Below are 22,917 nucleotides of genomic sequence, written 5' to 3'. Positions count from 1 at the left end.
CATTGTTTATTCTACTGTATTTTCAAAGTCGTCTAAAACAATCTTTACTTTTTATGACAGCCCCTGAATACAGCATGACACAACAACGAAGATGGCGTGCTGTGGAAGATGTTTTTGTTGCCAGTGTTGTTGTAGAGAGGGAGAGACACGGACCCCAGAAGAGCTGGTAAAGAAAGACGTGATAACAAGCACAGGAAGCATCATCTGCTTATGTTGTGTTTACTTTGGGGTTCTTAGGATTTCTCCTGAGCTATTCTAAGCGCTTTATTCTGGCTGAGCTGCTCCACCCCGCTGCTCACTATGTTCTCTTGTCTTGGTTCTTTTGCAGGAAAGCGAGGAATACTTATTAATGCACATTATGAATGTATAGTCGTTAAGTCAGCTGTAATATTGCTGCTTACAGAAGAGAGAGCTTCCCGTTTTTCCGTGTGACGATATAGTCCGTGGACCAAACTCCATTTATAATTTCTTCAGATTAAGCAATCTTCTTATTTTAATCAATTTAATCTGCCTCATTTCATATGGTTTTAATCTTTCAGTAGGTGTGGGAAGCTATTGTGCAATGCGGCGTGTTTGTCGCGTGGAAAATAACCTCTTTCTATTTATTTCCCCACATTTTGAATGTTGTGATTACACCAAGCAAAGACGTAGTCTTACAGGACCTCCGAGAAATATACTGCGAAGGCAGTATGGACATAGCCCGGCTTTATTTGCGTTAGTTAAACATGTAACCTGGAGTTTGTGCATTGAATTGAACGCTGCTCTTAAGTAAAGCTGTGTAATTCTAACGGGACAGCTTGACATGAAAGCTCTGAAACTTTCAACTACATACATTTAAAAAGTAAAGGTTACTAATCGCTGTAGTTTGTAACCACAGCAGAGTAAATGGAGTTTATTGATGGACTAGGAGACCTACTGTGGAGACAATTACCTTCCAACTGCAACTGTTCTAGTTCCACAATGTAAAACAGATTTAGATCAGATTACAACCAAATATAAAAACTTTCATAGATTTTCTGTATTGACAGTTTAATATATGCAAATTCCAGCAACAGTGCTGCTTATGTCTTCATTTTGTGGTTTCACCGAGGCACAGCTTCACATGTTGCACATATAAAACATATTCCATGTCTAAGAATCTGTGAACAAACTGTTGCTTCTCGCTGGTTTTAAACCAAAAGTCCGAGCATCACTTCCTACAGGAACTAAGTGTGTCCAGTGTTGGATGCTTTGGATGGTGGTGCAGGAGTCAAGTACTAATTCCACACTCATTTCTTTGTTTATTTCCTCTATTTATTTGTTATTTATTATTTTTTCCAACATGCAGGCGCACACATTTAGCTGAACTTTTAGTAGGAAGCTTAATTTGGTGTCAAATATCCTTGTGTGTATATGTAAATACATACATAATTATTATTGTTATTTGTTTGTTTGTGTGTTTGTTTGTTTCCCCCCCCCCCCCCCCCCCCAGACAATCCTTGGGGAAATCCCAGACGAGGAACAGATTCTACCCAGGAAAGACTATGAGGTGAGACTTGCTGGAGAAAGCCTTCAAAGAGATATTATATTATGTATTTAGAGCAGAAATGCCAGAGCAGATTTATTTTTTTCAGTACTGGACACAGTCGATGTGTGAGGCAGGAAATAGTCACACAGTGTTTTGTGTCCACAGAGCTTGGATTATGACCGCTGCATCAGTGAGCCTTATGTGGAGGTCCTGGAGGGGATGGACAACAAGGTAAGACAGGTTAAATGTGTCATCGGCTCCTGTGTGGATGACGCCTGTGCAAAGGCTGTCACCGATGCACGTTTATTGTTTTACATCACATGATGAGATCACTGATAGTAGGACTTGTGCCAGCAGCTGATCTGTTAAACTGTATGTGATCTGTATTAAAGTTGATGTTCCACAAAGCTCTGTGTTTTTAATCTTGATCAGTGTTACTAATCAGCTTTTCATATTTGATTTGTTGATTGCACAGACACACAGAAACCACTCTATTATAAATATTGAGCTAGCTCAAATATTTTAATATTAAGTTGAACAAACTTCCTTTTAAAAATCTTTCCTATTTTCTAAAAGTTGTGAATGATTCATAATCAGATTAAGGAAACCTTTCTATGCAGTGTTATGTTAGAACAGGTCACGTGGGATCTGTCCACTTTATTGGGGCAGATCTCAAAATCCAAAGAAATATGACTGTAACAGTAGTTTGAATCTAGAAGTCACGTGGATCGTTGATGGATTTAAACTTAGACAGCATCACGATCTTTTAGCCTCCATTTAATCAAAGTTTCTGTAACATGTCACGGTCACTGCAGTGATAATAACAGTGTTCCAGGAATTAGGAAACACAGCAGAGAACAGCACTCTCCTACAGCTGGGAGGAGGTCAGGGATGAAAGCAGCAGGGCGGTTAGGATACTGTCAGACAGTACTGCTACACATGGCCACAAGAATATCAATGAAGACTCTGAAGAATTATTGTGAATTATTTGTCAGCATTACGTTTCCATTTATCCAGTCATAGAGATATTGATGCGACTGCCCTGGAGTGCCACTGTTACGCCACCATACCTGCAAACGTTCTAGAGCTACGTCATTGTCACCAAGCTTTATTCTTCGGCCCTACATTCGATGTATGAGGCATATACAGATGGCAGCATTTGTATACAGATCATTGAAAGTCCTGCGGGCTGTACTACGAAGCACGATTAGCATGGTTAGCTAAAGTTAGAGGGGTTTTCTGTATCACTACAGTGGCTCTCTTTTTACCTGCTAAACCACTATAGTAGCTTATGCTGAACACAGCCTGGTCACAGGGAGGTTCTGTTCCACGTCTCCATCACTTTTATTTACAGCATTTTTAATCCTGTATAGATTCAATGCTGGGGGAATACATTTAGTATGTGGAGCTTGTGAACTCCCACTAAAACCACAGAATAAAGCACAAACTGTGCGACTGGGAACGTGTGTGTATTATTCATCCAACGTAGAAATGTTTTTAGACTCTTTTTAGTCTCTTATATATGAGAGAAAAAAACTGTTTTTTATTTTCTTGTCTGCCAACAGAAAGCCAAAAAATATGAGGCGGTGCATTGGATGATGGTGTTTGCGATCGGGGTCACAGTGGGCCTGGTAAGGTGCATTCTGGGTCTTCTTTTTGTTTTGCTGGATTTCAGCTGCTCAATAAGAAACGTTGCTCTCTTTCAGCTGGGCCTGTTTGTGGATTTTTTCGTACGCCTCTTCAACAAACTAAAGTTTACTGTGGTTGGTGATTGTATCCTTTAACATGGCTCTGTACGTGGAGGATGGGCAGATACCAAAGCAGCTAAATATTGGGCAGAAATGTTGTGCCTTAGAAGATCCTCGCACAGAAGGAGAGCGTTTGTAAAGTTGCACAAAATATTGCATTATTTCTTCAGAGATTGCTGACAGCAGGTGCGCATTTTTATGCTCTTTTTCTTTTGTGTTTGTTTGAACATTGTCCAGAGTTGGTCCAAACAAATGTCAGGTCTATCTTTTTGTTCTAGAAAGAATTCAGAGTGCATTCATATGATGCAGATGCTGTAATAATAGTGTGAAGTAATGTTTGGTTCATCCTGTGCTGTATATGTGTGTTTTCATGCCTGGGTTTGATCCCTTCGCTAGTATCTGTCATATGGTTTCTTTTTACTGCCTGACTCTTCATCTAAAGAGTGTTACTGTGTGTAACCACACTTTGTTTGTTGATGGTGGTGATTCTACTTTAACTGAAGCCTCCAGCTATAGAGAAGTGCAGTGACAAAGGCTGTCTGTCTTTGTCCTTGCTGGAGCTCCTGGCGTTCAACATGACCTTCGTCTTCATTGCCAGTGTACTCGTCCTCATCGAGGTAAGCATCTCAGCTGCAGCTGACAAACTCAGGAAAGAACTCCTGCTTTAACAGTTAAAGTGTGCAAATTCTGCAGTCCTTGCATTTGAGACCTGTCTACCTGCATCTCTACCTGTCCAAGTTTGTTAACTGGTTGTAGCATGTTGTTTCATTCTGGTATGTTTGTGATACACACTGACCTGCAGTATCGTGTTTTCAGCCTGTGGCTGCAGGATCAGGGATTCCAGAAATCAAAAGTTACTTGAACGGAGTGAAGATTCCTGGAATTGTTCGACTACGAACTTTTCTCTGCAAGGCTGCTGGAGTCCTGTTCAGTGTAGCTGGAGGTAAAGTGCGTTTGACTCCCTGACATTTACTGTACCCAATAATAATATTATCAACAACCCAGGGTAGATGCACGCACACAACCTCCTCCTCCTCCTCCCTGGTTACTACTGTTGTTTCCTTCCTGGAGGCGCAGGGTAGACTCTGTGTAGAGTTTTCATGTTCTTGGGCTTGTTTCTGAAAGTTGTGTAAAATATGGACGTCACAGATGCCCTGCGGTATTCCCTGCGTGATACTTGTTAAGCATCTACTTTTGTAACCTGCAGACACCACAGGCAGTCCTGTACACTGACAGCAAAGCACTTTATTGGAATATTTTGTGTTGTGATCATAATGACTTCATATGGGAGGTGCAGAATTGGGAGCAAACATAGAAGAAATATCTTTGTGCTCCCGGTGGTGTTTTAGGTTAACTAAGGCAAAACAAGATCACTAATGAGGTTTTATACTTTGAGTCAAGCAGTGTCAGCTTCTGCTAACTTTAGAGCAAAATGATGTTGATGATGAATGATAAATGATGAGCCAGGGTCAGAAGGCTGATGGACTGACTCTGTGTGCTCAGGTCTCTTTGTGGGGAAGGAAGGTCCAATGATCCACAGTGGAGCCATCGTGGGAGCCGGCCTTCCTCAAGTACCCCAAAGCTTATTCTAGTTTGCTTAGTTCTAGTTGTTGTTGTTGTTTTGTGAAACATTTTGGACACTAAAAATAGCACTGGTGTTATTCTTGTGATTTGTCTGGTCGTACTTGTGGATATCAGACCTTTTCTCTCTCCATCAGTTTCAGAGCATTACTTTCAGGAAGATCAAATTTGACTTTCCCTACTTCCGCAGCGACAGGTATGTGACAGTAACGATCCTGATCCAAACTAAAGTTGGAATATGGTGTAAATGTAAATAAAAACAGAATACTAGGATTTGCTCAGTGCTGTGTGATACACAGCAGACCTTGATATCCTGAAAACCTCAGGGACCTGCTGGGGACCTACAGATGTAAATCTTTACTGATCTGTGCTGCACAATTGCCCAAAGTTAAACCAGACTCTTAAACTGGACCCTGACACTGACTGGGAGCCAGTATAACTGCTTTTGCAAGGGTGTGACATAAGTTTACTTACAAGCCTTGTAAGTGACGAACTTGCAGATTGTGGTCCGTGGCTCAGCTGCAGGAGGCGTGGAGCAGTGGAAGCATCGTTGGAAGAAGCTGACCGACACAGCTTCATTCAAGGAGAGTCTGTTGAGAAAAAAGAACAGGGGATTAATAATCTGGATAAGATGAAACATGGGAATGATTTCTAATACAGAGCATGGTGTGAATTCACAGCTGCACTCTTGTCCTCCTTACTAATCCTCTGCAGTTCCTGATTCACTGACTTTGCTCCATCCGTCCTCTCTCTTCATTCCTGAGCCCCTCACAGCACTCCTACCATCTTCTCAACACACTCTCTCCACTTGTTAGTAGATTTCAGTTGTTATTGTTAACCACACTAACCTGCTGTGCATCCTTTCCTTTCCAGCTCATTTTCTCTTTGTAGACAATCAGTACAAGTCCTTTTGTCCTTCGTTATCGTCCAGCCTCGCATCCACATCCTAACCTCGCCTGTGCTCCCGGCTGCTTTCTTCATCTCTCTGCCTAGGCCACATTTTCTTTGACTATTTCCTCATCTTTCTCTTCTGACTTCTTCACTCACCTCTTTTCACTCTCAGTTTGTTTATGCAAACCACTTTGCATGTAATCATTAGTTACTACTAAGCTTTGACTCTTTTCCCCTGCTCGTCTTGGGCCCTGTCTCCTTCCCTTCACCCCCAGCTGGTCGCTGCCCCTCCCTGAGCCTGGTTCTGCTGGAGGTTTCTTCCTGTTAAACAGGAAAAACTTAACAGGAGGCCAAGTGCTTGCTCACAGGGGATCTTCTGATTGTTGCGTTATTATACTTTCTTTACTGTACAATATAAAATGCTTTGAAGCAACTGTTTTTGTGATTTGGCACTAAATAAAACCGCATTCAACACCACCCCTTTAATTTCCAGCTTCAGGCTCATGATCCTGTATGACGCTGTCTTCACCTTCGCATTATTTATGTGTCCTCTCTTAAAGATTATCCCTACTCTGGTATAACAGAGACTCTCCAATATTCTCGACCAGCTCTCTCTCTTTACTATACAAAGTCTATTTTTAGTTGTTCAAAGAGTTTGAATAATCTCCAAAGCAACAAATTTTCTTGTAATTTGTAGTTTACACAATGTTCCAACTTTTTGGCACAAACACTGTTACTGCCTCCTAGCAGTGTAACATGTGTGACATGTGACTGACAGTTTTCTTACCTGTTCTTCAGGGACAAGCGAGACTTTGTGTCAGCTGGTGCTGCTGCTGGGGTAGCTGCTGCCTTTGGTGCGCCAATCGGTGGCACCCTCTTCAGTCTGGAGGAGGGCTCGTCATTCTGGAACCAAGCCCTTACATGGAAAGTGGTAGGTCACCCTTTATAGTTACTTCACCACAATTTCTTTGATAAAGATGCACTGATACCTCTTTGGATATCATATTTAGGAGTTACACTGAAAAGCTATAAAATAAAAATTCATTCTATTCTTCTATTTCTATTTTACCTGCTTCATTTGTCATCAAATAACAAGAGAACAAGCTTTACTTGCTCGTCAGTCAATTGTAAAATTGAGCTCTGAAAATGTGCAAAAACGTCTTTAAACCTAAACAGTTGATGGTTTTGACCTAAAGCTGAAAGTTTGCACGACAGATTAACGTTTGCTTTGGATCAGAAGTACACCAAGAGGATAAAAGTACACGAAATTTGATCCTGTCATTTTTCCCTTATTTGCAACAACAATCCATCTGCTTTACAGATATAGCCAGGTAGACCAGGACACAGTGCACCATCCAATCTCTCTGACCTTTACTGACCAATGAGTGTGATTAAATGTTCCTCTTGTCTATCTACTGTTTTAGCTCTTCTGTTCCATGTCGGCCACTTTTACTCTCAACTTCTTCCGTTCGGGAATCAACTTCAGCAAGTGGGGCTCCTTCCAGCTGCCTGGCCTCCTGAACTTTGGAGAGTTCAAGGTTAAGAGTTTCTTATCTTGTTATTCCATGTGGTACAAAATGTATCTTCAAAGATTACATATAGTATTTTATTTTTTATATAAAGTATGATGCTGAAATAACAGACTCTAGGTCTACACAGTGACTCATTGTAGGAGCACCTGATTTGATTTGATTTGATTTTGAGGACGGCTCCAAAAGCAACATGCCAACCCTGTGGGTAGGGAAACACTGATCTGGGGTGACTAAACTTTACCATATGGTACCTTTTTATGTGGTTTCTTCCTTTAAAAAGGGAGTTTTTCTTGTCGCCAAATGCTGTTCACAGGGGCTCACGATTGTTGGATTGTAGGGCTTTACCTTACAGTATAAAGTGCTTTGAGGCACCTGTTTTTGTGAGTAGGTGATATGTAAATACAACTGACACAAATGAAGTTAAAACATCCGAATCTCAACTAATCTGTTCTGACATGTTTACATATGGATTTAAAAAACAGAGTCTGTGGGGTCACCATTAGCCCAACTGTTCCACCATCTCACCTCATATCTGCTCCTCACATCATCGTTACTGCCTCTTCCTGTCTGTGATATCTCTTGCAACCGACCCAGTTAATACCCGCTGTGCAGAGCTTTCCAGTACTCGATAACAAAGTTGATGTTGAACTGATGTGACAGCTGCTGACATGACTAAAGATCTGCAGGTCATGCACCACTCAATTTATGTAACCTGGCAGCTGTGTTGAAGACGCGAGTGTCTTATTTCGCAGGTCTTTAGCCCAATTTTAATGATGTATCAGTATAGATGTGCAGATATTGACAGATTCTACAGAGGGAGATGTTGCAACAGTTTGCAAAGATTAGACTTTGTAGAAAAAAACTTGGAAAAAGAAGCTTGGTGATTCGTTTGCTTCCAGTTTTGACTTTTCCTTCTGTACCCACACTGATGTGGATTTTTTATCCAAGTGGCAAAATCTGTCATTTGGGAGAATACATTTTTCTCTAGTGTTTTTGCACTTTGAAAACAGCTCATGGATGTCTCCTCATCTGCTGTTGAAACTTGCTCCATTTGTCGAAGCCTTAAGAATTTATATTTGCTGCCACTGTTTGCTTTCTCTTTAGAGCAAACACTGTCCTTCTACGGACTTGATGCCAACCTCCTGTTCAAATCATCCAAATATCAGACCCCAAATTATTATCACTAATATCAACCTGATGTAAATATTATTATGGTTTTATTCCTCTTGCTGACCAGTGTCCAGATGGAGACAAGAACTGCCACCTGTGGACAGCTGTGGATCTTGCCTTCTTTGTCCTGATGGGTGTGGTGGGCGGCCTTCTGGGGGCGCTCTTTAACTGCATGAACAAGAACCTGGCCAAGTATCGCATAAGACACATTCATCCTAAGGCCAAGTTTATCAGGTGAACTGTTTGACCATCTTTGATCCCATCTGTGCTTTTCATGTTCATCAGACTGTGACACTAGGAGCCGAGCAGTTTGGTGTAAGACAAACATGAACTGAAGTGAAAGGTTTTTAAAGTGATCTACTGATAATGCATAAGTGTGTGAACAGCATCTACAATTCAATTTTATTTATATAGCACCAAATCACAACAAGAGTCGTCTCAAGCTGCTTTATATTGTAAGGCAGACCCGACAATAATAATGTTATCTCAGAGCCAAGCTGCTGTTCACAGTTGGAACAAACATAACAGGGAACATTCAGAGCAGGACAAACGTTAGAAAGGCAAAGGCTTTATTACAAACAATTCCTCAGTAAATTCCTGAAATCTGTGTATAACAAGCTGGTAGATGTGTGGTTGGTCAACACCCAGAATATTACCTGAACGTTCCTGTGTTACATCATAGCATAAATAAGCATACCACTGTCATTTTGTTGCATGGGGTATAAAGCTGCATGCAAAGGAATGGAAGAAGTCTCACATACTGACATCTGTAGAGAAACAAACAAGGAAGCCTAGAATGGGCCATAAAGCCTAGATATGAGACCTGTGTGGCGCACACACACTGTTCCCTGTGTGCCTGCACGGTTCCTCTCCAGGTATTCCAATTTTCTCTCACAGTCCATGCAGCATGTGTAATAGAGTCATTGTTCAGTCTAATTTGACCATGCATCAGCAAGTGGATCGAATAAAACTCTGTATGAATGTATGATTAGATGTAAAGAGGACAAGATAATTTATCGTCTGAAGCACTTGGTCACATGGTCAGTAAGACTAGAAAAGTGCTTTATAAGTACCAGTACAATGATCTCCATGGTAACGTATACAAAAACCTGGAAAGTAGAGCAAAAATATTTATCACGATATATACATTTGAAAATTTGCGATAACGATATAACTGACGATATAATTGATGTGAGACAAAATACTTTACAACTCCACAACTTTATTAGTGCAAAAAAACCCATCAATGTATTTTCACTTAAACAAGCAGCTGTTTTTTATGTGCATTAAAGTTATATAAAATGTAACAGTGCAAATGCAAATTCCTTGCTGACAGTTTAACCAAAAGGCATTTCCAGTGGAAACTGGCCGACATATCCTCAGCATAACCATGTATAATATCCACAAAACTTAAAAAGAGGTTATACACACACAATACGGTAATATTATGTTGAAGCGCAGTGCGTATCACTCCGCGACTTTTGCGAGATCTCGCAAAAGTCAGTCTTAATTTTTTTTCTCCCATGTCCCCTGCGGGGCTCCGTACGTTTTATCCATATTCTATCGCGGTATTTCTTTTTCTTATCGTTGCCCAATATTATACCGGTATTACCGTGAACGGTATGATATGGCCCAGCCCTACTGGAAAGTCACAAACTGCTCCGTTCACTATGGAAAGTAACTGAGTTGTGTTTAGAAACTCCTTCTGGTGATCCATGTTATGTATCAGGACCAGGAACATGCAGAACGGGTCTGTAAACATTTGGACCAAAGATTTCACTGTTGTTTCACTGCCACAGTGGTTAGAGTGACACTGCCCTCAAAGCTGTGACACATCCACATTTTCCACTGGAAAATACATTCCTGTTCTCAGTAGAAGCTGGCACAGATATGTCAGACTCACACGAGCTTCGTCTCCTTTACAAACAGCACTGTTAGTAATGAATGAGCTCCCGTCCCAGTTGTCTATCATTTGTTTAAATAGATTCTTCCCTAAAATCTGCGCACTGAGAGAAAGATGATGTATTCTGCTGAATAAATTAACGAGGCGCTCCTTTTAATTGATAATTTTCCAATCAGTTACTGTAATTGTGTTTCTTTTTATAAAAGGTGCAAACTGTCGTTAAATATGTGCCTAACTTTGTAACCAGAGGATAATAAACGATTGTTCTAATGTTCCAGAGTTTTAGAGAGTCTGCTGGTTACCATGGTGACAACGATTGTGATTTTTGCGGCTTCCATGCTGGGTGAATGTCGTGACCTGTCCACTCCCACAGCTCACAACACCACGGTAAGAATTTTAATAATCTTTGCATTACTGAACTAAAACACCACAGGTGTGTTTTCACTGGTCTAAACGTTAAACGTATGTTATGATTACTGTGATATTTTAGCTTCAAATACTCTTTAAGATATATTTGTGTGAGTGTCAGCCCACTTTCAGGCCTTTTTTTCCCCCTCAGATTGAAATCTGTCACACCGTTTGAATGTGAATAATTCAGAAACTATTAATGACAAAAGCCTGACATTTCCATGATCCTTTCTTACCATTAAAATGAGCCAGGATCTGTAATCTGGGGCCGATGTATCAAAAAGACACTGGCCAATTAAAATATGAAAACTAATTCAAGAAGTCTTGCAAAGTTAGCATTAAACTACATGACAGTTTTTATTTAATATTGTACTGACAACGTCTTAATGGTGCATAGTTAAATTTACTTTACATTTCAATGTTCTTGCTGGATTGAGCAAATATGAAAAGTTGTACCACAAAAACAAAAATAAGACTGTCCTGTTCAAACAGAGCAGGATTCTTGAGTTTTCAGATGGTTTGCTAACAGAAAATACTTTAGTTCAATATGTTTTCCTTTTTCATTCCATCTGTAATCATCAAAGTTTCAGAATATTTTCTGCTCAACCATCTTTGGTTTACTTAAATATTTATGAACATGTACCGTGAATACCATCTTCAATTCATTGGCCAACATGGTAAATGGACTGGTTCTTGTGGCACTGGTCTACTGTGCTGGAGCATGTAAGTGCTTTCTATCTAAAAGTCTCACACATTCATCAGAGAGTATCTTGGCCCAGGATATTTGGCATGCAGACAGGGATCAAACCTCTGATTAGTAGGTGACCTGCTCTACCTCCTGAGCTGATGCCACCCCCAGCACAGCTGCTTGCTGTTGGCTAGAGAGAAGCCTCAGCCAAAACCATCAGACGGCCTTTTCAGCTTTAGACTGAGACTCACAAACGCATCAAGAGAAGTTCCCAGACCATATGACACAAACCTCATTGAGGCCAGATATGGTACTTACAGCTATTTCTCCCTGAAAGAGTCCTTGTAGTTAAGCTTACAGTTCCCTGTGAGGATCGTGTTGGAAGAAGCAAACAAATGCAAACATCCAAAGTACCGAGAACTCGTAGATCAGTGCCGGTGGAGAGGCTGAGAACATGTGAGTGAGTGACTATAAGTCCATAGAAGCGGGATCCCGAGGTTTTCCTGCCTGCTTCCTGTGTACGACCTTTCTTGGACTACAAGTGTTTCTACCATTAAAATAAATGAGGATCTGCAATTTGGCACAGATGCATCACAAAATATGAGTATTGGCCCACTAAAATATGGAAATTATTTCAAGCTGTCTGATAAAGACCCATGCAGTATTAAACTTCACATTTTAATCAGTGATGATGTCTGAATGATATATAAGCATATTAATTTTTCATTTATATGTTTAAACTTTAAATCATAAAAGCTTTATACAAATCAGGTGGTCAAGCAGAACATCTCCTAAAAATGTGCTGATTTATGATGGAATGATATATTAAAAATGACAACACAGCATTTCATCTGTTATTAGACTCAGTTGGCTTCTGTCAAAATGTAAAAGAACCCACCCACCACTTTAACCACACTCTAGATCTTGTGTTAACATATGGCATAGAAACTGAATATTTAACAGTGTTTCCTGAAAACCCTCTCCTGTCTGATCATTTCCTGATAACATTTACAATAATTGATTACACAGCAGTGGGGAGTAGACTTTATCACAGTAGATGTCTTTCTGAAAGCGCTGTGACTAAGTTTAAGAATATAATCCACCCACTGTTATCATCTTCAATGCCCTGTACCAACAGAGAGCAGAGCAGCTACCTGAACGCTACTCCAACCGAGGTCGATCATCTTGTTAATAATTTTACCTCCTCACTACGTACGACTCTGGATACTGTAGCTCCGGTGAAAAATAGAGCCTCACTATGTGACCATGTTAACCTGTGACGTATGTTTTTTAGCTGGCTGGCAGTGAGGACATCAACTCAACCATTCGACAGTTCTTCTGCTCAAACAAGACCTACAATGACATGGCAACACTGTTCTTCAACCCACAGGAGGCAGCCATCCACCAGCTCTTCCATCAGGATGGTTAGATGAGTTCACACATGATTCATTCCATGCATTACTCATACCCCGTACAGTAAAGTGGCATTTTAGGCCATTTTTCAAAAATCAAGTTCAATTCTATCAATAAACAAACTATTATACGGAGTTGTAGTTTTCCATTCACTCTGCTCACTGAGGCTTCTGAGGTCAGACTGGAATCAACATTTTGTTTGGATCTTTATACAGTCATTGATTAAATGTGCCCACTAATATTTCCTAAATCCTTCAGACCACGTCTTTACGTTCTCCAGCACCGCAACAATGCAGTTTGAAAAAGAAAATCTGCTTTATTTTATGGTGTATGTACACTTTGAATGAAATAAATGTGTGTTGTCTTTAGTATTGCTTAGCCTTTCATGACTCAGTGTCGTAATCTCTTCTCTCTTCAGTAAATTTAATGCTTACATATATATAATAATGCTCATTTTTAATGCTGGTTTCTAACTCTCCCCCTCAGGTACCTTCAGCCCTGTGACTCTGTCAGTGTTCTTCTTCTTATACTTCCTGCTGGCCTGTTGGACATATGGTGTGTCTGTCCCCAGTGGCCTTTTTGTCCCCTCACTGCTGTGTGGGGCAGCTTTTGGACGCTTGGTTGCCAACGTCCTCAAAGTGTAAGAACTAATTAGAATATGCTCTTTCTCACTTTTTCTCTGTCACAGCCTCTTGTTGAGCTGAAATGAGAGCAGTCACTGTTGATACAAGCACTTTTTTCTGCTCAAGTGTTTTCTATCTAAGGCTACGGTCACACTGCAGGTGAAAGCACATCAAATCTGACTTTTTTGACCCTATCCGACCCATATCCGATCATGGTATGACAATGTGAACAGCACAAATCCGATATTTCAAATCCAATCTGGGTCACTTTCATATGTGGCACTGAATCCGATACATATCTGATGTTTTAGAAAGCGACTGCTGTGTGAATGGTCATGTCGCATTAAATCCGTCTTTTACGTCACTGACACAAGACAGACGCCAATTATCAGCGCCAGAGAAGACAAACGAGAAAGCATGGCGGCCATTGTTAAAGCACGGCTCTCTGTTTTCTCAATGTCCTTTCTCTAATTAATTTGTCAAAATTCTGTCGGTTACGACTGTGCAGAAATTGATAGACTGCTGCAACAACACCTACTCGCTCTGTAGCCGCCATTTTTACTTCCGTAAACAGAGCGCGTTGTCTGTGACGTCTTCTTTTGCGCATGCGGCCGCTTTGAGGGCCGTGAACCGTTCACACTAGAGCGCGTTTGCTGTCACATTTTATTTGTAGTGTGAACAAGCAGACAAAAAAAAAAAATCGGATTTGATCAAAAAATCGGAATTGAGCATTAAGACCTGCAGTGTGAACGTAGCCTAACATTCACATCTATGGGTGGATGCACCAGAGAGCACCTTGGGGTTAGTGTATTGCCCAAGGATATTTAGCAGGTGTGATATTTAGGTATCAAACCGCCCAGCTTCCAGTTAGTTGGTGCCCCTACACTTTATATTACACCCCAGCCTAAGGCAGCCAGAGAATACCATAGAAGTAACTCCTTGTTCCTCACTCCCAGTGCTGCGGCAAGATTTGCACTCCAAACATTTTGGTGTATTTTCCACTTACAAAAGGTCAGGGTGGGTACAGCTGAAACTCAAAGTGTTCTCAGGGGAATTACCCCAAAAATAAACAAAAGCAATGCAGGACTCTTACATCCTTCGCTAACAGAAACAGGAGAAATGTGTTTACCTGGGCTATTTGTAGAGAACTGACAGTACATACAAAGCTGCTAATCCAGCTCTTCTAGATTCAGACATTTCTTGATTCAGAAACACGACACAATCTGTCTGGGAGTCAGGAAGAAGGTGGAGCCAAATTGGTCTGGATGGGTACCAATTAAAAGGTGGTGCATCCAGTCTCCAACAAGCTGCTACCTGCAGCTTACATGATAGAAAAGACTGAACAAAATGAACAGACAATATCGACCGTATCAGAGTAAAAACAAAGCAAACTGAGTCGTAACACTTTCAGTTGTCACATTCTCTCATAGTGGTTATACTGGTTCTTAATGAGTCTGTCCTCTGTTAGGAAACTGGGAATGGACATCTACTCAGGAACCTTTGCTCTCATTGGAGCTGCTGCCTTCCTTGGAGGTGTGGTCAGAATGACCATCAGCCTCACTGTCATCCTCATTGAATCCACCAATGAAATCACATACGGGCTGCCCATCATGATTACGCTAATGGTACACAACCATGTGTTTTTGCACTTTGCACTGTTCGCCACTGTGACCTGAGTTCATGTGCAAATTCTTTTGTGTTGACTGTCAGGTTGCCAAGTGGACTGGTGATTTCTTCAACAAGGGCATCTATGATATACACATCCAGCTGAGAGGAGTGCCTCTGCTCGAGTGGGAGACTGAGGTAGAGATGGACAGGTAAGAATTGTTGTTGGCAACAAAAAAGGACAGTTGGCCCTTGTGGTGGATGAACTGTGTTGTCAGCATTGTCAGTAGGCGTTGGTATCCCTCCTTAGCCCAGAGCAGTTCAACTCTCCAGATCAATGCAGCTGCATCCTTGTGTGAAGCACAAGAAAGGTCTAGAAAGGTGCTATATAAATAAAGTTTTACTTACTTACTTGCTTACACAAAGCACGGGTCTGATCCATCCAATGCTCGTATGGGGCCGGATTGTGGAGCTAGCACCCTAAAAGCAAGAATGCCCAGAGCTCCAGCTTATCTGGGGGAACCACAATCTCATTCTTTCGATCGCTACCCAGAGCTTGTGACCACAGGTCATGTAGGGATGTAAATCGATCAGAAAAGCTTTACTTTTATGCTTCGCTCTTTATTTACCAAGACGAATCGGTACTGTAGACGCAGCATCAATCCATGTGTTAATCTGCCTCTCTTCTCACTTGTGAAAAACACCCTGTTATGACCCGGCTTGAAAGCCGCAACATAAATATGGAGACGAACACCAGAATTTCAACAAGAATAGTTTTTTCTAAAATTACATGGCAAGTTGGCTAAAATAGCTGGCACCACCAAGGCAAAGACTAGTGATCCTCCCTGAAAGCCTGCCTCAGGTATGCCTTTATCCACACCTGACTAGGTGTGGTCAATTAGCAACAGCTGAACACTCTTGCACTGTCACTGCAAAGAGATTAGGGACTGCAGAGGGGCGTAACACACCCTGAGACCCCGACACACAATGCTCGGACCTTTATGGCGCCTCCTGCAGGTGGTGGGTCTACAGAAGAGAGACGGGCTGAGTCCGGCCAAACCCCATGGGCTAAAGCCCACCCACCAGGCACTCTCCATCGAGCTACCTCCCCAGGCCTGACTCGAGGGTGTGGCCCCAGTAATCCTGTCCCGGGGAGGGTACAAAACAAGAGCCTCCTCACCCTAGCATCACTGGAGCACACAAACCCCTCCACCATGGTAGGGTAGCTGAAGGGTTAAGGTGGAAATTTAAAAATGAGGTGGTTTATGACAAGACTTTATATTGCAGAGCTGATCTGTCAGGGGATTTGATGTTGCCTTTCATCGGTGAATACACGCCTCAAACTGTTTAGATGCTTGAGATTTTTGCAAATAGTTGAAAAAATGTAGGTGAAAAATGAATTTAGTCCATTTTGGTGAAAGGCTGAAGCAGTGTCAAAGCTTCCTCGATGCACTTCATCAAAAAGACAAAGCTGTCAGTCTCAGCATTAGCATGAGAGGCTCTGTCTCGTTTTCTGCCTTTACAAATTCTAGGAACCCCATAATAAGCCTGCAGGGTGAGGGTGAGGTTAAAAACCCAAACTGTGTGATTCGAGCATGGTCGCTCTTCCTGTGGACTCAGGTTGTCTTTATCTCTCATTTCTTCAAGGCTGACAGCCAGTGATATCATGGAGACCAACTTGACTTACGTGTACCCCCACACCCGAGTCCAGTCTCTAGTCAGCATTCTGCGCACCACGGTCTACCATGCCTTCCCCGTAGTTACTGAAAACCGTCAGAATGAGAGGGATTTCATGAAGGGCAACATCCTGATCAGCAACAATATCCACTTCAAGGTATGTCCTGCTCTTTTACAGAGCTCAAGCTCAAGCTTCTCGTCCAAATGGAGGTGATTAAGGCTCCCCCCACCAGGGCCAGCGGGCAGCAGTGACTTTGAAACATTTCTTTAGTGACACTGTAGCCGCTCCAGCAATGTCCTTCAGGTTGCTTCTGCTTTTTTCTTCGTTTTTTCTAATTCCTCATTGCTCGTCCCATAATATAGTTTTGATACAGACACGTCATCGATTTAACAAAGAGCATTCAGACTTTTACAGCAGTCAGTAATTTGTATAATTCTGAAAAGAATGTGGATTTGTTTCCCTTCCAAGATTAAGAATTAAACAACAGTAGAAACTATGATTGATTTGGTCAGCTCTATTTTGCCGTGTCATTCATGCAAATTGATCCTCACAGTGTAAACCTTTGGTGTATCAGTCTGTCCAGTAAGGAAGCAGAAACCAACATGCATCAGTTTCATCTGCTTGGGTGCAAATGAAAGTGTGAACATGAGGAGAACGGGGAGCCACCGGTGGTCTCCACATATGTATGTGCAGCCTGAGTGTGTCTGCAGTGCACTTGTTGTCACTTGTGAAGCAGATCAAATGGATTCATACGGTCTGTGCTTCCTAACAGGTCAGACTGTGATGATCGAGTTTTCTGTCACTGGTTCTATCATTTCGATGGTCTGTGTTGAAGTAGTGTTTAACAAAACCTAGAGGCAGCAGGAAATGTTACTGAGCTAAATAAAGTATAAAAACCAAAGTAACATCAGTTACCGAGCTTGTATTTTTGTCTCCAGGGAGAATCGGTGGGTTTGAAAGTGCGAGCCCATAGATTTGGCTCTGTAGTGAGCAAAGCTTTGCAATATGTTGATGTGCAGATAATTATTTAAGAATTTCATGTTTCTTTATTTTTGGATGACATCATTGTTGTGGTTTTTGAAGGCTGTGTTTTCTTCTAACCCTTGATTGTTACATGTAGAAATCCAGTGTTGTGTCACGTGCGGGCGAACAGCGACGGCGCTGCCAGTCCATGAAGTCGTACCCATCGAGCGAGCTGAGGAATGTTTGCGATGAGCAAAGTGCTGCAGTCGAACCTTCAGAAGAGGGAGAAGACCTGCTGCAGCAGATGTTAGAGAGGAGGTAGGCCAGATAAACACATCCAGACAGTCTCTGAAGTTTTACCTCTAAATTTGATCTCAGTGGATTTTAAATCAAACAATCAAGTTGTGATTAAAGTGCAGACATCAAGCTCTAATTCAGGATGTCTGATAACAATACGGCAGTAACTATTAATACTTAGACATTTATAGTTTCAGAGGGCCAGAAGTAATTAGACAGTTGACTGACGAGCACTCGGCCTAGTGTAGCATAGCAATAACAGAGTTCAGGGTCACCTGATCCAGCCCTAACTATGTGTTTTATGAAAAAGGAACGTTTTTAGACTAATCTTAAAAGTACAGACAGTGTCTGTGTCCCAAATAAAAACTGGGAGATCCACAGACGAGGGGCTTGAAAGCTGAAACCTGGATAAAATGGGGCCTAATTATTTAAGGTTTTGTATTTGGTAAATGGACCGAAAACACAAACATTTATACGGTATATGGTCAGGCTTAGCATCTTGCCCAAGGTATGTATTTGTCATGCAGACTGGTGCAGCCAGGGAATCAAACCACCTCCCGATTAGGAGATGACCCGCTGAGCTACAGCTACAGCCACCCCTTGAGAGGAAAGATTTAAAATTCAGAGAAGTTTGAATGTTACAGATTTGATTACAATCTCTTGTCATCATCAGTGTCAGAGGTTTGTTTTTTGGTTTTTGAAGTTTGTCCGAAATAATTCTTTAGACCAAGAGGAGGCAGTATAACCAAGGGGACCCAGAAGCAGCGCTCAAGAGCAGGGGTGGGAACTCCAGGGGCCGCTGTCCTGCAGGTTTTAGATGTGTCAGCTGATTTAACCCTCTCAGGCTCAAATTAAGTTTTTGTTGCTAATGCACAAAAGAATACCTGCAGTGGTACTTCTGAGTAAAAAAATCTCATAAAATATGTATGTGGGGTAATCAGGTTGTTAGCTTTTAACTGTTGCAAATCTGCAACGCCTGCCTTGAGAGGGTTAAATGGCTAAATTACCTCCTCAACAAGTCCTGAAGTTCTCCAGAGGCCTGGTAATGAACTGAACATTTGATTCAGGTGTGTTGAACCAGGGTGATACCCAAAACCTGCAGGACACCGGCCCTCAAGGCCTGGAGTTCCCACCCCTGCTCCAGACAGATGACAAATGACCAGAGAAGCTGATGTCGAATGGCGTAGTATAAAGAGTTGAACTCCTAATATTTACCACAAGTTTTTGAATTTACTCCTGATGCTGTCAGTGCACATAGTAACTACAAGTATTTGTAACACTGCCTTTCATTCTGTCTGTGTTTTCTTTGTGGTGCATAATAACTGCAAATAAATCTGGCACTCCTGTGATTTCTGTGCTGCAGACATGCTCCCTACCCTAACCTGTACCCAGACCAGTCTCCCAGTGAGGAGTGGACCATGGAGGAGCGCTTCAGGCCGCTAACCTTTCACGGTCTCATCCTTCGCTCCCAGCTGGTTAACCTGCTCATACGAGGGGTGTGCTACGCCGAGAACCAGTCGGTCAGTCGTTGACACACATGTGTAGATAATAAATGAGATGACTTTTTCTTATACGAGCAGTTTCTCTGTACCCTCTGACGCAGAGCACCAATCAGCCTAGGTTGTCGTATGCAGAGTTGACTGAAGATTACCCACGCTACCCTGACATCCATGACCTCGACCTCACCCTGCTCAGCCCTCGCATGATAGTGGTACGTTCGATTTACCCGACTGAGACAGAAAATAATCAAGCAGAAAATTCCGATTCATTAACAGGCCGTCCTTTTTGTGTACCCAGGATGTCACCCCCTACATGAACCCGTGTCCCTACACTGTTTCACCCAATGCCCGCATCTCCCAGGTGTTTAACCTCTTCAGGACTATGGGCCTGCGACACTTACCCGTGGTTAATGCTGTTGGAGAAGTAAGTGATTTGGGCTTTCATGCCTCTAGTTAACGTGTGAGGAAGCCACAGAGTTGTTGTGTTATGTTGTCCTCACCAACTCAACTCTTTTTTTTTTTTTCTTTTTCTTTTTTTTTTTTTAGATTGTGGGAATAATCACACGACACAATTTAACCCACGAGTTCCTGATGGCCAAACTGCGACAGCACTACATCACCATTTGACCCAGCTGCCTCCCCTCAAACCTCCTCCATCCCTGATAGCGTTCTGACACACACACATGCACATACATTCTCTGTACAGTAGGGGGCGTCGTTATCCAGGTAACGAAACCTTTCAGCTGTCAATCACTGCAGTCTTTTTGGTCTTCTTCAGTCCAACCTCCAGTGTGCTAACACACACACACAATAAACCATAAACCACAGATATCGATGCTGATTATTCAAGAACACTTGCTGTGCATTCAAGCTGTGAGCCGCAGAGAGTCATCCTGCCATCTGATGAAACAGCTGCAGAATGATTGATAGCATTAAAAGCATTACACACGTTAATGCGAGATTCTCACTAGTATTCCGATAATTCTCAAGGACATTATGTGTTCCCAGAGGAGAAACAGGTCCATGCACGTCCACCTTCCTACAAATATTTAACTCTAGAAGTGACGGCAAGGATTTTTCTGTCATATATAAAAACATGAAGCAGCTTGTTTATCCAGTGCGAATGCACCATTAACCCTGTCGTCAGTACATTTGGTGAACATTGTATCATCTTAATTTGTCTTTTGTTTTGCTGAGCTTCCAACGTGTCTCCACTGGTTAAAGAGTTGATACTAAAAAGAAAGAAAAACTCAAAGACCCTACAGTACTAGAGGGAGAACCCCAGCAGTCAGCAGCAGCAATGGTAAGAAGGAAGAGCCCCCTTTAAACGGGAGAGATCTTCATCTGGTTTGAGGGGGGAAACCAACCGAACAGCTCTTAGACAGAAGGAAGATCTGCATCTTATAATAAATTCAAACTAGCATGTCCGTCTCACTCTAATCATCTAAAAGCAGCAGCGGCTTCAGTGTGTTGCTGATTGTTTTTCTCGCAGTTTGACGCACAGGACACAAACTTCCAAAATGAAATGTCATCTACTGAGGATTCCTGAATGGCTTCATGACTGAATGTTGCTTTTGATGTTTTGATTTTGCTTTATCACTATAGCACTTTTATTTTTGTCTGTATTTGAATCTTTGTGATGAACTGGATATGTGCACTAAAAGCAGGCGGATGTCCCCACGGTCTGACACTAACCCAGAGCTCAGCAGTAACGTTGTGACCTTGTTGCACATGCCGTACTGTAACATTTGTGACCACTTGAGCTGTCTGTAAATCCATGTTTGCGTTCACAGAGTTCAGTGTTGGACTTGTGAGGGCTGTGATGATCAGGTTTCACTGACCAACGTGTTATGTCATTTAAATTTTTTTTAATGCAGAGCCATATTTTAGAAAAACAAATGTCTATTATGTATTTTGTTTCTCATACTATTACTTTTTTCAACAATATGTTTCTAATCTGATTTTCCGGTACATCATTTCACTGTCATTCCTAAAAGGGACTAAAGATGTGAGTAAAGGCAAGTCAAAGAGGTGAAATTCCTTTATGTGTATGGTTATTTTATTATTGGCAAGCACAACAGCACACGTGTACGTCAAACATTTCTTATTTTAGTGTAGCCTCTGCGCTGTGGTTTATTTTTATACAGTTTTATCTTTATGATTTACTGACTCTAGTCTGAATCGCTCACTGATGGGCCGAGGCTGTCCTGGATCGTGGTCACATACTAGAGAACGCGCGACGTAAAACCATTCTTATGTTGCCCTCTGTTCTATGACTTCATTGTGGCTTAAATAAAGATCCTTGTTTTGTGTGTTTGTGTTTGTTTTGGTTTAAATAAGATGTACGGTCCTTCCTTTCTGAAAGCATTGGGGCGGTGTGTAAAACAGAATGTAGTGATTAGCAATAAAGGCATCGTTTATTCAAAACAGAATAAAATCAGAGTTTAAAGTGAGGAAATGTACCATGATGGCAGCAACATGTCTCACTGGAATCAGGACGTTTACTGGCCGTGAAGCATCTTCTCTTGTTTTCATTTTTTTAGTTCATCTTGTTTCACATTGTGCCAGCTGTCTTTAATTAGTGAAAGATCTGCATTGCAGCCAGGCAATTTCAACACTTTTTTTACTATTGTACTACGAAGCCATGCTGTTATAATAGATGCAGTGTTCCATGTAGTTCAGTTCAATTCTATTTATATGCCACCAAATCACAACAACGGTTGCCTCAGGAAGCTTTATGTTGTGAAGTAAAGACCCAACAATCAAACATCCCCCTTGGAGCAAGCACTTGGCAACAGTGGGAAAGGAAAAACTCTGTTTCAGCATGAGAAAACCTCCAATATGCAGACAGTTTATAGAAGTGAACTTTATGCTATGGACAACAATGCAAAGTGGGGATGAAAGGTGGTTTTACAGTAACATTTGTAGTGCAGAGAACTAACATGGTCCATATAGAGCTTTGTATTTTGCCTGAGAAGCAGTTCTTAAACGGTACCGTTGTTTTTGTTGTAAAATATGCGTGGTTTCTTATTTTCGTGTTCATTTTGGGATCTAAATGGGTAAATAATTTTATTCAGTAATCACAGAAGCTGCACTTTACACAAGAGGGTTTGGAGGGAATCTGGAGGCAACCACTCCAGTGCTGCATGGGCTGTTTTTGTGGGGGGATTATACATCTGTGGGGCAGCTCGGAGGGATGAGGGAGGTGCCTGGTGTTACATATTTCTCCTAGTTCAGTTTTTTATTAGGAGGAGATCTTATTTCAAGTTGTTCACATTTATTTTTGGTTTTGTTTTACTTTATGACATTGATTGTGGCACAATTTATTTTGATAACCCTTATTTTGTATGGCAGTGGAAATCAATCAGAGACATACATTTATATGACTAATTGTATAAGATTTTTCTCCAG

The 22,917-nt window shown here is 41.6% G+C and overlaps 1 protein-coding gene across 1 annotated transcript; it reads left to right on the top strand.

Annotated features, from left to right (window-relative positions):
- Positions 1 to 60: 60 nt before the first annotated feature.
- On the top strand, positions 61 to 21,818 carry clcn6 (chloride channel 6). Its single transcript, XM_040003710.1, has 23 exons — positions 61 to 166; positions 1,472 to 1,528; positions 1,673 to 1,738; positions 3,073 to 3,138; positions 3,214 to 3,280; positions 3,766 to 3,872; positions 4,072 to 4,198; positions 4,759 to 4,826; positions 4,974 to 5,032; positions 6,526 to 6,658; positions 7,152 to 7,265; positions 8,497 to 8,663; positions 10,611 to 10,719; positions 12,723 to 12,852; positions 13,328 to 13,481; positions 14,933 to 15,089; positions 15,175 to 15,281; positions 16,717 to 16,903; positions 17,868 to 18,028; positions 19,371 to 19,527; positions 19,611 to 19,718; positions 19,805 to 19,930; positions 20,053 to 21,818. Exons 1-23 carry the CDS (start codon positions 92 to 94, stop codon positions 20,131 to 20,133), a joined length of 2,583 nt encoding a protein of 860 aa, XP_039859644.1. The 5' UTR covers positions 61 to 91; the 3' UTR covers positions 20,134 to 21,818.
- The last annotated feature ends 1,099 nt before the right edge of the window (positions 21,819 to 22,917 follow it).

This window comes from Simochromis diagramma, unplaced genomic scaffold (genome assembly GCF_900408965.1).
Source record: "Simochromis diagramma unplaced genomic scaffold, fSimDia1.1 OVJJ01000466.1, whole genome shotgun sequence".
NCBI classification, from domain to species: Eukaryota; Metazoa; Chordata; class Actinopteri; order Cichliformes; family Cichlidae; genus Simochromis; species Simochromis diagramma.
This window is presented reverse-complemented; position numbering and strand designations above follow the sequence as displayed.